This window comes from Megalobrama amblycephala, linkage group LG10 (genome assembly GCF_018812025.1).
Source record: "Megalobrama amblycephala isolate DHTTF-2021 linkage group LG10, ASM1881202v1, whole genome shotgun sequence".
NCBI classification, from domain to species: Eukaryota; Metazoa; Chordata; class Actinopteri; order Cypriniformes; family Xenocyprididae; genus Megalobrama; species Megalobrama amblycephala.
Genome location: NC_063053.1, coordinates 11712011 through 11730225, shown reverse-complemented (window position 1 = coordinate 11730225; position 18215 = coordinate 11712011). Strand labels below are relative to the sequence as shown.

Sequence of the window (18215 nt, the reverse complement as noted above, 5' to 3'; positions counted from 1 at the left end):
ATAAAACAATTTTGTGTGCTGGTCAAAATAGAGAAAAATCAATTTGTGAGAGTTTACCGGATCGCACCGTTCCTTTCTCGCTGTTTACATGCTTTGTTTATTGCAACGCTGACACACACATTTCTCCTGCTGTTGGTATGTAAGACAGAAGGTGCTGGAGCCAAACTTCAGCCTTCGGCTCTGAGTAAGAGACTGAGAGGTCTGGTCCCTCCCGCGTCTTCAGTGCCCCGGGTGTCTCTGCTCTGTAGGGCACTTCACCCCACCGCCCGTGGGTTAAGGTGTACGTGTTAATAAGTTGGTGCAAATGGCTTCGGCATACATGCAAATAGCCGGGGCCCCACCTCAGATATTCTTGATCGGGCACACAATCTGTGCTGCGAAGAGCTGCAACAGCGTGGCACGCATGAAACATTTGGAAAATCAGCTTGATTTATTTTTACCATTCGAGCCAACGCCAAGCAACACAGGGGTTTTCGGCACACAATGTTTCACTCCTGCAAGTTATTTATTTATTTTCCACGTGGTATTCGCATATTTTCTGCCTAGAGATTAGGGCCAGTGATATATATGAAAGGCTCGTGTGTTGGCCAACGATTGTGCGTAATAGCCTCGGCTTTATGGAGAACATCAATAATACATATGCGTATCAATCCTATTTTTATTTCATAAATGCATTCTGGGCATCGCTTCACTGCTGTGTAAGATGGTTGATGAAGTGTGGTAAAAGCCACTTTGGGATGTAGTAATCAGAGTATATATATATATATATATATATATATATATATAAAATCATTAGCATACAAAATTTTATTTTTGAGTGTATTGATGAAGAATGTAATTCTGTAAATAATGTAAGAATACTGTTCTTAGAATTACATTTTAACTGAATGAACATACCTGATAAGCTATTTGAGCCATACATAAGTATGCCTTTAGTATTAAATATAGTATTAATGTTATTATTATTCATAAAGAGTGCACATCATGTATTGTGAATTCTTAGTTTTGTAATTTCTTGTTGCTGCTTAAATTTGTCACAATTTGTGGGTGACAAAAATGATATAAATAGGCAGGGTGCCCATGGAAATCTTTTTTTTTTTTTTTTTTTTTCCAAGCTTGGAAATCATGGACATTTCTATAATGACATTTCAAAATTAATTGCAGAGAGCATTAAAGGACATTTAACATGAAAAGCTTTTAGTAAGATGGCAGGTCCTGCGGCGTGGCATACTTAGGCTAAATGATTTTAAACAGCATTTTGCATGTTCTTTTATAATTATTATGCTTGCTGCTTTTATGAACATATTACTTGAGAGACATACTTTTTGTGCTTTTTAGAATTTATTTGTCACACCGCAAAACTATGTTTAGGAACTAGTAAAGTTCTTTACTAGAAGGTTATTAAAAAAAAGACTTGTTACAGTGCCTAAAAAAACATCCACTTATACATTCAAAATAAGTCTTTTTGTTGATTAAAAGAGAATCATTTTGGGTCGTTTAGTTGATATCAGATTATTTGTCCAAAATTTCACCTGCTCAGAGTCCCTGCTCACACAAAGGTTCTCTCATCTCCACTCAGCCCCACAAACACGCATCTGCCAATGAGCGTCTTTACCAATTATCACTCCCTCTCACCAACACACACAGAAGCAAACACGCTCCTGTTCCTTAAAGGAGTGTTGTAGCGTATACGCAGATGTGTGCCTAAATCTACAGGCTTCTGTCAGCCATATGGCGGCATAAAGAGAGATGGTAGTGGCGTGTGGATGTGCGCGGAGGGGAGCGTGGATGGAGAGCCATGTGTAGTGGTAGCTGGAGCGCTGCTGAAAAGGCTGGAGGAGATGGTGCAATGGAACAAATGTCCGCCTGCACCGGGGCCGAGAACAGCCGCGCTGCTGCCGGGGAGATGGCTGGGCCTCGGGCGAGGGCTGCTTCATCTGGTTCCCTGCCACCCACCCCTGCTGCACACCCCATCATTCTCTTACACACACAGACGTGCTTTTAAGACTGTGTGTGTGTGTGCCACTTTTCCCGAAAGCAAAAAAGCTTAGTAAACTTTTCACTTGCAAATGAAGTTGGCAAGGAGTTAAGGAGATGGCATGTGTGATGTGGATGATGCTTGTCACTGTTTCTTTAGCATCCGTATGCTGATCTTTGTCTTTTCTGGGTCAGATGTACCTTTAGCATGAAAAGAGGTCAGATTTATTTCTCTTCTTCAAATGAAACAAGAATCTTTTTTATAATAATAGTGCTTCACGTGGCATTATTTAATATAATAGGGGGTAGGTAAGCACAACAGATTACAACCATAAATCTGAACTTTGCTGACAGACCCAATAGGCCAAAGATTGTAATAATGTATATGGAGCATATCTTTCCAGCTTCTCTTTAGTCATTTACATTTGATATTGTTGAGCTGTATATTCTAAAACAGAACTGTTCAACGGTTCAAAACCTCTAACCTAAGTATTAAATTTCAACATCCAACTCAAACCTCAATGCTACACACATGAATGAAGCCCCAAATGGTGCCTCTTGGTTGCACAGAGGTGTGCAACGGACCCTTTTCACATTTCTGTGTTTAGCAGGGTAAACTTCTATAGTGGAGACCATAGCAGATATTAGGTTTGCTTTCTCGTTTGAGAGAGATGGATTATGACAGTCAGAAAGGAGAATAATGCCAAAGCAGCTGTAGTAGAAACCCTCTAACAGAAGTGTTTGAAAAAAGATTTACAATGTTCATTATTGTGAAAACTCTGCTCACATTTTCTTCAGAGTATATCAGGAGAAGGATATTATTTAATCTCTCTTTTATCCTGTTGATCATAATCATCATCATACAATACAAAAAAAACACAATAGAAAATTTGGGGTCGGAAAGATTTTTTCATGCTTTTGTAAGAAATCTCTTATGCTCAAAAATACAGTAAAATAGTAATATTGTGAAATATCATTACAATTTTTTTCAAAGCTGAATTTTCAGCATCATTACTCCAGTTTTCAGTGTCACATGATCCTTCCTAAATTATTCTAATATGCTGATTTGGTGCCCAAGAAACATTTTTGATTATTATTGTTAATGTTGAAAACAGTTGTGCTGCTTAATATTTTTTGGAAACTGTGATACATTTTTCAGCATTTATTTGAAATAAAAAATAGTTTTTAACATTATGAATTGCTTTAGTGTCACTTTTGATCAATCGAATGCGTCCTTGCTGAATAAAAGTATTCATTTCTTTAAAAAAAAAATCTTACTAACTTACAAGCTTTTGAACGGCAGTGTACAGTAAGAACTTCAAACTAATCCCACAGTGACATCTGCATTTTCAGAAGCACACATAACTTTCTGGGCTCAGTGATTATTGATCCGTTAGTAATCAGTGATTGCTCTGATAACATTCAGTAGATGCTTCTGACACATTCTATTCAGTTTTAACAAATTATGCTCTATATTTAAAAGCCATGGTGTAACATCAGACATATTTGCACGCTTCGTTTTGCAGCTAGGGGGCAGCAGGGAGCCTCTCCACCCTAATTTTCCTCTTTCCTCTACCCTTCCTCGGCCAGCTGGCCCACACTGCTGGGGGCAACAGCTCCATGGCCTGCTGACAGAGCCTTGTGGAGCGGTGGCTCTACTGCTCCTGCTTACGCGGGTGCTGGGCACATCCCAAGGCATGCGAACTGTAAAACGCTTCGTGGTGCATCCAAGCGCTTCCTATCCAGTGCTAAGACCCCATTTATAACATCAAAAAGTGCTCACTTAGCTCTTTTCACAAGCTCTGTATGTAGTTTTCGCAAGAAAGCACAAGCTGATGGTGGTAACAAATTTTGATGTTTGTAGAGAACTGACATCACATATGTTGTATAGCTGAATGTAATTTTTTATTTATTTATTTTTTCTTTCAACAGCAGATTCTTGTAGCATTGATCCTGTCTTGAGCTGCACAAGCCAAATAAGTAAGATGAAAAGATGATCATCATAACCACTTCATTTTCAATGTGTGTTCCTTATTCTAAAGCCTTAATTTTAGCTATAACAAATCTGAATATAAATGAAAATGATTGATTTGGTTTATTTATGTAAAAAAAATTTTTGCTTAACATTTATATTTAAAACCAGTGCCATATCTACATACAGTCCAACCTCAGTTCTGTAAATAAAAACGCAGACAGAGGGAGCCGAGATCATGTGCAACAATAGACATTGGCGAATCTGTCAGGTTAGGGCTGTGAGATCCAAGGCCTGCGGTCAGTGGAGCTGTGTTTGGCCCTGGCAGAGCAGGAGGGTTTATGGAGGAGTGAGGGACTGCGTCCTCGCTGCCGCTGACAGGCCTGTTTTAACTAGGCAAGCCAAGACAGATTGCATATATTCTATACTGCTTATCCTTCCTCCAAGCCTCGCGTACCCCTTTCCCGACACTATCCGCAGCATGCTGCTGATGGGAGCCTCGTAAATTCACTGGATTTAGTGATTTGTCGTTCCATTTGTTGAGATCTTTTTCTATTGGTTTGTTTGTGCGTTGAAGGAACTAAACCTGCCTCATTTGTTCTGATATGCTGTACTAAGTAACTGCTATTGTTGCTTTTATCCTAAAACAGATAAATGGTTTTTATTTGTGTAGCTGCACTGTTCAGTAACCATTTTCACAAATGAGATTTAAATACTTTGTCTAAAACAATTTGACTGCCAGGGTTTTTCTTACATTTTAAATTGAATTAATTTACTTTAAATAATTTATATATATATATATATATATATATATATATATATATATATATATATATATATATATTATGTGTGTGTGTGTGTAATCTATTTTGATATATTTATTTTAGTATCACCAGATTTTAGATTTTTGGGGGGTCTGTATGTCAGCTATGGTTGTGATTTGTTTTGTCTTTTCGCAAGAGCTGAGAGTGTATTCACTGCTTCTTGCCAATTCATTTGGCCAACGCTAAACAGATGCTAAGCACCGAACATCACTCACAAAAATCACATACCCTGAGGCCACAGCAGGCCACACGAGCAGAGGAACTTCAGTCCAGTCCATCAGCTGTACAGGTGGCAGCACTGCAGGCCACTCGCGCTCTCGTACCGTTTATTATACAAACTCACAGAGCGCCTCATCACCTGCAGATCATTCACAAAAAAAACTAAAAACATTTGTATATTTACCAGAATATTCCTTTATGGAATATACATTTCCACCTATCATTTGAGGGTCTGATTGTTTTTTTGTTTTTTTTTAACCAATTGTATCTTGAGCCGCCAACCCATAGCTAGACTGTAGTTTTGTTTTTAGTTTAAATTTAATTGGAACTAACTACTGGACTGCTATTTAGTCAGTGACACTTATGCATAACAGTGATTTATGTTACAATAAAAGCATTCATAAATATAATGGTGACACAACAAGCAGTTAACATAAAATGTCACTTGTTCAAAAATTTGGGGTTGGTAAGATTTTTTCGATGTTGTAAAGTAATTAATCATTTTATTCATCAAGGATGCATTAAAGACATTTATAATGTTACAAAATATTTCTATTTCAAATAAATGCTGTTTGAGCATTCTATTTATCAAAGAATCCTGAAAAAAACATTGATAATAGATGTTTCTCAGCCTATTAGAATGATTTCTGAAGGATCATGTGACACTGAAGACTGGAGTAATGATGCTGAAAATTCAGCTTTGCCACCACAGTTATAAATTGCATTTTAAAATGTTTTCAAATAGAAAATGGTTATTTTAAATTATAATAATATTACTGTTCTTACTGTATTTTTGATTTTAAAAAAATGCAGCTTTGGTGACTAAAAATCTTACCAACCCCAAACTTTTGAACAATAGTGTAGGTTTAGTATATTATTTTTTGGAATTTTTCAGTTATAATTATTCATAACACCTTTTTATATTAAAACCATTCAAATTACAGACCACTTGAAATCCTTCATGGACCACTAGTGGTCCTCAGATTGAGCCATTTGAGAACCTCATCTTTAAGATTGCGCTTTTCAAATTGTTCTAAAAATGCAACATCTTATTGTTTTATTTGCAGGAACAGTTATTGTGTTACTCGTACACCTTTTTCATTTTACCCCCAGTAAGTCAGTATATATATATATATATATATATATATATATATATATATATATATATATATATATATATATATATTGCTTTAAAAAGTAAAACCCAGATTCTTTGAACTAATTGGCATTTTATAAATATGCAAATGGCCAATACAGTTACCTGACCACTCTTTTCTCTCAGCGCATCAGCAGTCGGGTTAGCCGTGTCTGTGTGTTGCGCTGGCTTCAGTTAGCCTGGGAGCCAGCAGATGGTGTCCTTTCACCAGGGTCAGCGGGGAAGCTCTACTCTCCCTTAAAACCCTTCTCCAGCTCTCTCAGTAGCGGGCAGAGGCAGCAGTGTCCAGGCCGGGCCAGCTCAGCCCAGCTCCATGCACTAAGCTGTATTAAAAACCTAATTAAGTTGCGTGCCAGTAAATGGAGGGAGGTTATTGGATTTGCAGCCTTAGCTGCTGGACAGCCTTCTAATTTAATCAGACTCCCGTTGTGAGTCCAGCTTCAGAGATGACTACGGGAGTTTTCTCTCTTTTTTTTTTTTTTCTTCTTTGGGACAGTTTATGGGAGTCAAAAACAAACTAACACGACCCTGAACAAGTGCACGGGTCGTGCGCATTGGATGGTACAGCAGATAAATATGGGGGAGATTGAGAGGCGTTTGACATTTGCTGATTAAGGGGTGGTGTGATTGTATAATAGGTTAATGCAGCATGTCTGTCTCCAGAGGTGCAAAGGTGCTGCAGATGGCTTGTGTGTGAGGTGAGGGAATTAGCTGCTGAATTACACAACCTGCCTTAAATGCTTCAGGATGCCTGACATTATACTGGCTGAGGCCACAGAGCTGATTATACTGGACATTCAACATACTGACACTCTCAGCATAAAGATCCAACATTGTTTTTGGATTCATTCACTATGTCAGGCTTATAATTTGATTTTGCTGAATCATGAAAACGTATTAAAGGCACAATATGTAAGATTTTTTTATTAAAATATGCAAAGCCCACTAGAACAATGTTATATATATTGTTGACTTGTGTACTTACATTATCCCAAATGTTTCCAAGAATGTTTAAATCCAGAGAAATAAGCCATTTTAATCAGGACATGGACCATGTCCACGTGCTGTCTATCAATGACATCTTACCTGGGTTACCCTCAATTTCCATAAAAACCATGGACACCAAAGATGCTTTAATATATTATGTGTTTTATTAGACAGGTGAGCAACTGTTTAGATACAGTCATTGACAGAAAACTAATCATGTTATATAGCTCAACACAGTATGTCTTATTATTTACATCTCGTTTTCTTGATTTACAGTGAGTACCATGTTTTACCATGCATAATATTGATCTAGCTTACTGCAGTGTGCAACAAGTGTCTCATAGCAGCCGCCGAGCGAATGCACAGAGTAGCGTTATTTTTATTATAACAACTTTCAACACAAAAATGTATCTAATGTGATAAACAGCACTGCTAGACACCTACATACGCTTGACCGGAAGAAGCGGATTTCTGCCCGAGTCCCGTCGGATTCTTTTCCACCAGCAGTAGACGTGAAGACAACACCTGATTCCTTGACATCAAGGCGTCATCAAGCTACCCCTTTGTTTTGAATAAGCGACCTCTAGTGGTTAAAAATTACATATTGTGCCTTTAAGAGTCATTCCATTAATTCTTGTTTAATAATGACAATGTTTAATTGCTGACTGCTTTGAAAATATTCCAATATTATTAGACACGTACGCTAGTGTTAGAATGAGTTTAATAACAAAAAGTTTGGAATCTCTATGATTTTTTTAAAAATGTTTTGAAAGAAGTCTCTTATGCTCACCATGACTTATCAAAAATACAGTAAAATCAGTAATATTGTGAAATATTTTTACAATTTACAGTAACTGTTTTCTATTTGAAAATATTTAAAAATGTAATTTATTCCTGTGATACAAAGCTGAATTTTCAGCATCATTACTCCAGTCTTCAGTGTCACATGATCCTTCAGAAATCATTCTAATATGCTGATCTGCTGCTCAAGAAGCATTTATTATTATTATTATCAGTCTTGAAAACCGTTGTGCTGCTTTAATATTTTTTAAGTGTCTTTACTGTCACTTTTGATAAATTTAATGCATCCTTGCTGAATAAAAATGTTAATTTCTTTAAAAAAAAAATATTATTGACCTCAAACAAACTTTGAAAGTTTGTGGACTGTATATTAACATTAACATTTGTCATTTTAAAGTTTGGGGTAAATGGGGACTTACAGTATGGGGTAAGGGGACTGTAAAGTCATGTATTTGGATCCATAAGCTCGCTGTATTTTTTTGTTTCAAAAATCTTTATCTGAGTCATAGATGTCAAAGTCATATACATTATACAACTCCTATGTCATATACAGTACAGAAATGTATACAGTAAGTCATGCCATATGTCTGCACATAGAGTTAATACATGCATGCTTTAAATGATTAGGGTGTGTTTTTATACAGTAGCTACATATAAATTATTGGTTTTTTTTTTACTAATATTGAATCAGTATCAAACAATAAACTCATGCATTTCGAGAAGAAAAGAAAACCTTGTGTCAAAAAAGCAGATGGTCCACTAACAGTGCTTAAACAGGTTTACAAATAATGGAGATGTTCTTGCGGCTCTCACTTCTTAAGTTTTTCTTATTCTTCTATATCTTATTTCTTCTTTTGGTAAACAATGGCAGATGAATGGTTCTTTGTGAAAGACCTGAAGAACAGCAAAAATTGTAGATAAAGGTTTGGATGAGTGCACTAATACAGAAGAACATTTGGAGCTAAGAAGTGTGTGGAGGAGGTTAGGGCCAGTGTCAGAGCGCTGCCAGACTCTGGAGGTGGGCGGCAGCAGTGGCGCCAGCTCCCTACACAGCAGGGCCGGAGCATGGGACAGGATGCCCACCACAGCCCTATGATCAGCCCTGTCCAGCTCACGCCAGGAAGGCCAGCAGAGAAATCAAAGGAAAGAAAAAGGATGAGGGCGAGGGAGACAAAAGAACAACAGCGATCAAGACAGCAGAAGAGACTGAGGCCTGAGGACAGGAACAAGCTGTCTAGTGCAGTCAGCAGAACTATTCTGCTCACACTCCCAAATTATAGGATGGCATTTAAGGAATCAAAGGTGAATGACAATTATTGTGAAAGGCAGAAACACAGTTTCACCAGACAGAGACAAAAAGAAAGCCTTTAAAAATGGCTCTGGCACTAATCAACATTAGAAGCTGGAGGCCCATGTTCTCCATATTCACTTTTGTTTGAATCCTGTACAGTAGCACATGGACATATACCAAAGTGTGTAATATGTGTGTACATTTCAGCTGATGAAACATCTTTCTAAAAGAATTTCTGAAGTCCAAAACTCCATAAAACAATAGTTAGTTGTGGAAATGACGTGATCTAGGACTTTATACAGTGCATGCCATTGAAAAAACAGCCTTGTTTTTGTTTCATATAAAATTATATATGGTGTCCAACCTGACTTAGATCTGTACTTGCTCCTACCCCTAGCTGAATGTGGACAGAGTAAGGCATTCAAAGGTTAATTTCCCTGGAAAATGTAAATGTATGAGTGATTTATGGCACTTTAGGAACATTATTAGCTCCAGTATTTACTTTTTATGTATGGAAAATCAACTTAGACATTCTATTTTTATGTTTTACAAAGACAAAAAGTCATATGTTTGAAGCAGCGTAATAAACAATGACAAAAATTATACAAATTTTCATTTTTGGGTGCATTGTCCCTTTTAAGTAAGTGATAATCTGTTAAATATTCACTTTGTGAAAATGATCCCTTAACAGACAAAAGATTTTGACAGATTTTCTGTGAAATCGCTGACCAATTCTGCACTTCTCTCAGCAAACATCCCAAAATTCAGAACATGCTGTTGAAAAACAGCCAGGCCAAGAAAACCTTTGTGAAGCTCAGTCTGGAAGAGTTTGTTTCATCTGTCTGTGTTTTGTCAGACTGCAGCAGCTGGACCATCACTGTCAGGCCAGCTCTCAGCAGGTGCTGCAGCTCCTCAGCAGACAGAAGCAGCTCGTGCAGGAGCGCCAGCAGCTCGCGCAGGACATGCACAACCTGCAAGTCCAGGTCAGTCTCTGCTACAGAACTTCCTGTAACTTATTTGAAACTGCTTTAACTGCTCTACCAACAGTCACATTACTATAATGTAAAAAAGGATTGTTCCCATTATTGTAAATGTCTTTTGATATATTATTTGTAAAATACTTACACATCGTATGCTATATGTTTCAGACATGCTGAGCCACGGGAATGCAGGTTCAAATCAATCCATTTCATATCTTGATCAGTTTCTTTTGTCATAATACTTTATCTTTTTTTCTTTTATTATTAACTTATTGTATAACATATGTGCTGTATAACTGTTGTTTATAAATTCTGGTTTTATTATATTGTTATTTATTTTTCTCCTTTTTTATGCCTAATAGCATCTGTCAAAGGGACTACCAATTTACATTCATGAATGTTGATTAAAGTACATTGTTGTTGTTTTTTTGTTTGTTTTTTTAAATAAAAAAATATATATATTGTCATCTGTCCTATTTCACTATCTGTCTTAAAGCCAGTGGAGAAAATTCAAAAATTGCAAACACTAAACTCAGAAAAAAAAGCTTAAAATAAGGTTAGCATTGAAAATGATGTCATAAAAATTCTTCAATAGCACATTTGTTCATTTGTTGTCCTTCCATGTTGTTGTTCTCATGTTATAGAAAAAGTCAAAACCTTATATATATATATATAGAGAGAGAGAGAGAGAGAAACCCTGAGAAGATCGTGTTTTTGTCGAAGACTTTGCCCGGATCAGATTCAGAAAGATATTCAAAACATGAATAGATTGAGTCCATCAACAAAGCTTGCCTTGAACAGTCCTATACCTGTTCCTGGGTCGACATTTCATTCCGTAACTTTAGGCAATTATTTATTTATATATTGTTTGATGATTGAAGATCACATTGATGTGCATTGTTTATGATTTAAGGGCACCCAAAAAGTCTGTCATTAATTACTCACCCTCATGTCGTTCCACACCCGTAAGACTTTTGTTCATCTTCAGAACACAAATTAAGATATTTTTGATAAAATCCGATGGCTTAGTGAGTCCTCCATTGACAGCAAGTTTATTTACACTTTCAATGCCCAGAAAGGTAGTAAAAACAAATTTACACTACACTGACTACACTGGTTCAACCTGAATTTTATGATGCGACGAGAATACTTTTTTGTGCGCCCAAAAACAAAATGTGACTTTATTCAACAATTTCCTCTCTTCCGTATCAGTCCCTGATGCATGTTCACGAGAGCATCACGATGCATGCGTGGTGATGCGAGATACATGTGTCGTCTCATCGTCTGAATTATCCAAACTAGATGTTGTAATACAATTTTCTTAATGCCATATAGTGCAAAATACCTGTAGGAGAAATTAAAAAAAAAGTTAAATATCTGGATGCATTGTGATAATGAGAATTTTAGGTAGAAATGTACTTAAATTGTCATTGAAAAAGGTCACAATGCCTAACAATGTAGTAGTCATAAAATAGGCTTTGTTTTATTTACGCTGGATATAATATTTTTGAATCTTTTGATTTTGTATTGGTTCTGCGAGATTCACCCATAGAGAGAGAGAGAGAGAGAAGTGCACACAAGCACCACAGCAGCTGGTAGCCATGGCTGCACATCACGCTAGACTAGGCACCCACAGATGCTCATCCAGATTGCTGCTAGAGGCACGTCAGCAACAGACAGCGAATCGCCGAATGCTGACATTCGTTGGAGATTATTGCAAATGGAGTGATGCTCCGCAAAGCGCCGGCGCTTTCGGCTCTGTTAATACTACCATGCTGTTGTTTTGTTATTTGAACGAGTTAGTAATTCAGACTCTCCCTCTGAGCATTTGTCTAAGAACACCCACATGCTGCCTCGCTGACCGCCACACTGAAGCCTTCAGACTGCGAGAGATGATTATACAAGGCCAATTAGGAATTATAGGAAATAAACGAAAGCGTCATGAGATAGAAGACAGTGTGGTTCTTCTTTGTCGTCTGTTGAGATGATTAGTGGTTGTCAGCAGTGGTACAGTGTTTTTATTGAGTCTCAATCATAGTCAGAGCTGGGTAGATTACTTATGAATTGTAATCAGTTACTGATTACAAATTACATGACAGAAATTGTAATCAGTAATATAATCTCATAGATTACACATTTTTGGTAATGTAATCTTGACTACTTTTGGATTACATTTAGATGACTTTTGTGCTAACCCTTATTTGATGTCACATATATTGTAGGATAATCTTGTAGTATTTTGACAGATACAAAGAAAAAATATATTCTATTTACCAACAAGATTCTCAACAGATTCTTTTTAAAGTGCAATGTATGGACAGTTAATACTTCAGAATACTAACACTAATGTACCTTTACAACACTGAATAAATGAACACTGAATTTTAAAAACAAATATTGAAAAACATTAAATTCATATATATTTCATTATTATTATTATTTCATATATATTAATCTATATTTCATCTATATTTCCCCCTTTGCCGCCGGAAAAACTCGAAGAGTATCTCCCCAGATCCATGTTGAGAAAAGAATGGACACGTTGACCACATGAGGGCCGTTTCCATAGGGTCATGTGATCACTGCTGTTCCCATAAGTTTAAATCATTACGTGATACATTCCACATATCCATAAAATTAAAAGTAATGAGTGAAGTGCTTCAGTTTGAGTTATAAGTCACAGTTTACTTATTTTAAGAGAGTAAATAAGCGTATGAAGGTATGTGGCGCATGATTGTATGACTAAGAGCGCTGAGCCTCTGTATCATGCTACACAATTTCATTCGTTTTATTACGTATTTACTGATATTTGTGCACAATTAATAATTCCTTTTTATATCTTGTATTGCATGTATTATTTTATCATCAAAGATACCAGGGTGGTTGAAGTTGTCAACCTGGTCTCATGGAAAGACGTACCTGTGGGAACGTTTTTGCGAGTCGCAAAAATACGTACCAATAGAGTATCCTCAGGGATGACGTGTTTTTGTAGGCCAACCCGGAAGTTAGTGGCGCACGGGTTCCCTCGATTGAGAGCCAATGCATTTTTCCCATAGACTTTTGGAAAATCGCAGAAAATAAGCTCTGTGTTTAACAAAGGGTTTTGACACTTGCACGTTTTGTCTATTAAGATAATCTTTACAAAGTAACACAAAATGTATACATTTTGAAGCCTAAATAAAGTCATCAGATATAAAAGGCTAACAGTAGGCTATAAATGGACAACAGCACACCATGGTCGAGGATCAACGTCACCACCAACAAGCTTCCTCAAACTTTATTTAAAAAACAAGTTTATTTAAAAATATGCTCACTGGTTATGATCTGTGCTGTGTTTGAATTCTTATCCACTTTTTCATGAGAAATGCTGTCCAAATGTCCCGTTTTTAATGATGACGTCTAAAATCCCCGCCAAAGGCAGTAGTTCATTTTAGCAGCTTGTTAGCAACCGCCATTTTTAAGACACAATAAAGGTTTAAAAAAATCTCAAGTGGGTTATAACTGGTGTGTTTTATGTCATAGACCAAAACGTGAATATATTTAGAGGCTTTGTTAACCACAGACCTTATTTCAGGCGATTTAGCAAAAACCCCATAGACTTTAGGGCGATGGAACCGGAAGTCCTAAAATGCAGTTTCCAACAGAAATGAACACTAGAGGCAGTAAAACCGCAAACCCTTTTAATCGTCTTCATACACAGTTACGATCACAGGGTCAGATTATGGATTAATAAAGACGTTTTTACGTCTCCTTGCACAATATTACAACTTAAAAACGCTCTTTTTACCAAAGTGTACAATTTGTAAACGAATATAATGTAGACAAGCCTGCTCTGTAGCTCAGCTGGTACGGAGTTTGACTTGGGACAATTAAGCTTTGGGTACGAATCCGGGGAAAAACGAGGCGCAGTAAAAGAACTCGAAGATGAGAGATCAAAACAAGCTAAAACGGCACAATAACGGATGCTTTTTATGTCACATTTGCTTTTGTTAACACTGTAGGTTTAGGTGGAGTGTTGGTGGTACATTATTTAAAAAAAAAATAATGAAGCACTAACGTTACACTAAGGATTAGGGCCAAGCAATAATAAAAAAATAAAACCATCTCGAGATTAAAGTTGTTAAATTTCGAGAAAAAAAGTCGAGATAAAATGTTGAGAATATAGTCATTAAATTACGAGAAAAAACTTGTTAAATTTCGAGAAAAAAGTCGAGATAAAATGTTGACAATAAAGTCATTAAATTACGAGAAAAAAAGTTGTTAAATTATGAGAATAAACTCGTTAAATTACGAGAAAAAAGTCGAAAAAATGTTGAGAATAAACTCATTAAATTATGAGTTTGTCAACATTTTATCTCGACTTTTTTCTCAAAATTTAACGAGTTTTTTCTCGTAATTTAATGACTTTATTCTCAACATTTTATCTCGACTTTTTTCTCGAAATTTAACGACATTTTTCTCATAATTTAACGAGTTTATTCTCAACATTTTATCTCGACTTTTTTCTTGAAATTTAACGAGTTTTTTCTCGTAATTTAATGAGTTTATTCTCAACATTTTATTTCGACTTTTTTCTCGAAATTTAACGATTTTTTTCTCGAAATTTAACAACTTTAATCTCGGGATGGTTTTATTTTTTATTATTGCTTGGCCCTGATCCTCTTCCGTATTACACTTTTAGCGCCACTCACTGGACAAAATTTCAAATCAGAACTGCGGTGATACGTATAAAAACCAACGTCATAAAAATGTACCATATTCACCTTTATCTGTTTTGTTTTCCCCTCTCATTTTATTTTCCTTTATACTTTTTCCCCCAAAACAGGGGCCATTATTATTTAATGTGTTTTTGTATGACAGGGACAGATTTAATGGTGTGTTTTTTTTTTAAATACTTTTTGTAAACTGTATTAAATATCTATAAATGATTTCCTAACATCTGAATGTCGATTGTAAATTCATCAGCAGGTTTTGAGGTGTGTAAGGAATCATGAATGTTTTGTCTGGAGCAAATAAGTCAAACAGACACGACTCAACCCAAAGCAGATTGACAGTGCTTTATTTAAGCAGTCTGTAAGAAGGAAAATAATGTGCATCCCTATCATATACATTTACGTGTAAAAATACTAGGATGTACAGTGTACAAAAACAGTTTCTTGCAGATAAGCTTCCCGCATCCGTGTGGGCCCTATACTGTATTTAAGGAAATAAACTTTTTTTTTATTTTTTAAGATGAAGGATGGTAATACAGTTCTTTATTTTTTTTTTTTTAATATTTTTTTGTTAATCCCTTCCATGTAAAATTCTTAACCACATGACTAGTTCTTAACATGGATCTAATGACAGAGCTAGCAAGGTCAAGAAATGTCACAAACTCTAAAGCTACATGGACATAAAATGTTTTTGTTTTTTTGTTGTTGTCGTTTTTTTTTTTTAAGATTTGTCTTTTGTTTTTAAATAAATACTTTACAATTCATGCTCATTCATAATACACTACCAGGAGCGCGATATAGAGAAAATCTGTTGTAGACAGTACAAACAGTAGCAGCAGTGGCACACTGAGGTGCGCTTAGGAGGGATGGAGCCCGTGCCGCCCATGTCTCCATGGGTCCCTTCCTCACACTAGTTCAGTATTCAGGGAATAATGACTTTAGGTTGGGTTGGGTTTATTGTCCTCTGAAACTCTTGAAGTGGTGACACCGGAACAGCTCAGCTTTTCTACAACACTAGAGCATTAGGAAACCTTGGGAAACATTAGTCTGTCTGTGTCACCAGGCAAAGGTTGTCTCCTGGCAGCATTTCATGTCTATCTGCATCCACGCTGTTACATATTACAGAGCGCAATCACTCAGAAAAGTAAAATCTATGAGCATGAGGTCTATGAGGGCGAATCTGTGCTTTCAAGTATTTTCTTCTTCTTTTTTTTCCTTTTGTTTATTTTCCTGTATTCTTTTTTCCCCCCAAGCAGGGACCTTATTTTCTTATGCTGAGCTTTATAAAAAGAGCAATGGGTATGAAAGTGCTACTACAGGCAGATACAAAGCCGAGTGTTAAAATATGGAGTTACAAAAGTGTGTGATTGATTTGGCCAAAGCCAAAGGCCCTTCTGCTGTTTAAATAAAGTATTACCAATGAATGTATTTCACATGCAAGGTACCGCCCCAATGAACATCAACATTCTCTGCCTCTCCATGTCTTGAGGAAAACACTTTGGTCCCTCACAAGTGCATATTAAAGATAATGAAATGGATGAACAGCATCACAGTATGATTAAATAAAGAGTCGTACAACAACAAATCAGTTTGTCTAAAGTTAAAAAAGCAAAAATAAAAGAGGAAAAAAATAAAAAATACAAAACGAGTGCTTTCATCTCCCTATTCAATATAATTTTAAATTGTAAATGTTACCTAACCAGAAAATGTAAAACAAGACACAAAAAGTTATTCTGTGATGATAAATAAAAAAGTAATAAAACAAGCAAACAAACAAAACTGAACACCAAAAAAACTAAACAGTCAGCAGTACAAGCCTATTAAATTATATCAGGTAGTGGCATTAACCGCTTTTTCTTTCTCTTTCTCTCAAACAATAAATAAATAAAATAAGAAAAAGGATTGGGGGAATAGGCAAGGAATGATCTAAAGGAAAACTTTTAAGTTGGAAGACAGAATGACACGAACAGCGAATCTTCCTGCAGTACCACAGCTGTGCTATCAGAGAACATTATTGGGTTGGACATCACAGTTTTAAATGAACAAAAATCTGGCAATAGAGCAACAGTACCATGCTACAGCGTCACACATTACACCACTGAAAAATGAACAACGCTCACAATCAATGCAGGCATTTTGGCGGAAAGCTCTGTGAGGAATGTGGACAAACTTTCTGAATCGTCCTTAACCACTCGTCATCAAATCCACATCAGACCTTAACACACATACAAGAAACTCCAGTTCAGACGCCTCACTCTACTTCACTTTTCATATACGCACCTTTAAAGGATTAGGTCACGCTCAAATGAAAATTACCCCAAGCTTTACTCACCCTCAAGCCATCCTAGGTGTATATGAGTTTCTGATGAACGTGTGGAGTGCGTTTATAATGGATGCAGTTTCTTCAGCTTCCTACTCGTTGATCCTCACTCACTGCCATTATAAAGCTTGGATGCGTCAAGATATTTATTAATATTTCTCCGACTGTGTTCATCGGAAAGAAGAAAGTCATATACACCTAGGATGGCTTGAGGGAGAGTAAAGCTTGGGGTAATTTTCATTTAAAAGTGAACTAATCCTTTAACACCATTCGTATCATTTTAGCGACAGTCCTTCCTCATATCACTTCCCTCTTTATTAATGTCCCACCTCAATACGAAAATTCTCATTCCAACCTCATACAGAAGCTGCACTGGCCACATTTCAAGGCAAATATAAATTTAAGTTTTTGCCATTCCTGCCCAAATTAAAAGGACACATTAAATGCAACAGCAACATGCACATAAGCCATCTTTACACTCAGAAAATAAACACCACATACTGTTTTATTGCCAAACACTATCAAGATATGTACTGCATATATCAAATTATTACTCTATATTTCCCTTTGATCTCATTTAAAGAACACTGTCCATCTGAACTCATTCATCACTGTCCTGGTTCCCTTAACTATCCTATCAAGCTTCATTCAAGTAAATCCTCAGAAAAATGCAACCAGAAACATTTTTCACTCATAAGGGCTTTTCACACTTGAAATAGTTAACCCTGGGTCATTCTAAAACGGTTAACAGATAATCCTGGGTATTCATAAGCTGCCGTTAAACACTGCACATTTCTAAACCACCGTGGTGTCAGTGTCACTGACTGGACAAATGCTGCACGTGACCTCTTTACATAAAGGCAAAGTCCCTTTAAGACGAGTCATTTCACTCGGCGGCCATCTTTGAAACGCCTCTCGGGCATCCTGGGCATCATGCAATCTCTTTGAATGAGGAAACATCAAATTCTCCAAAACT

The 18215-nt window shown here is 36.5% G+C and overlaps 1 protein-coding gene across 1 annotated transcript in view; it reads left to right on the top strand.

The window, feature by feature from the left end:
* sdccag8 (SHH signaling and ciliogenesis regulator sdccag8) overlaps positions 1 to 10674 on the top strand; it is a 43567-nt gene extending 32893 nt beyond the window's left edge. The window contains 2 exon segments of the mRNA XM_048204598.1: positions 10084 to 10210; positions 10376 to 10674. Of these exon segments, the coding sequence (XP_048060555.1) occupies positions 10084 to 10210; positions 10376 to 10384 (136 nt within the window). The 3' untranslated portion in view covers positions 10385 to 10674.
* The last annotated feature ends 7541 nt before the right edge of the window (positions 10675 to 18215 follow it).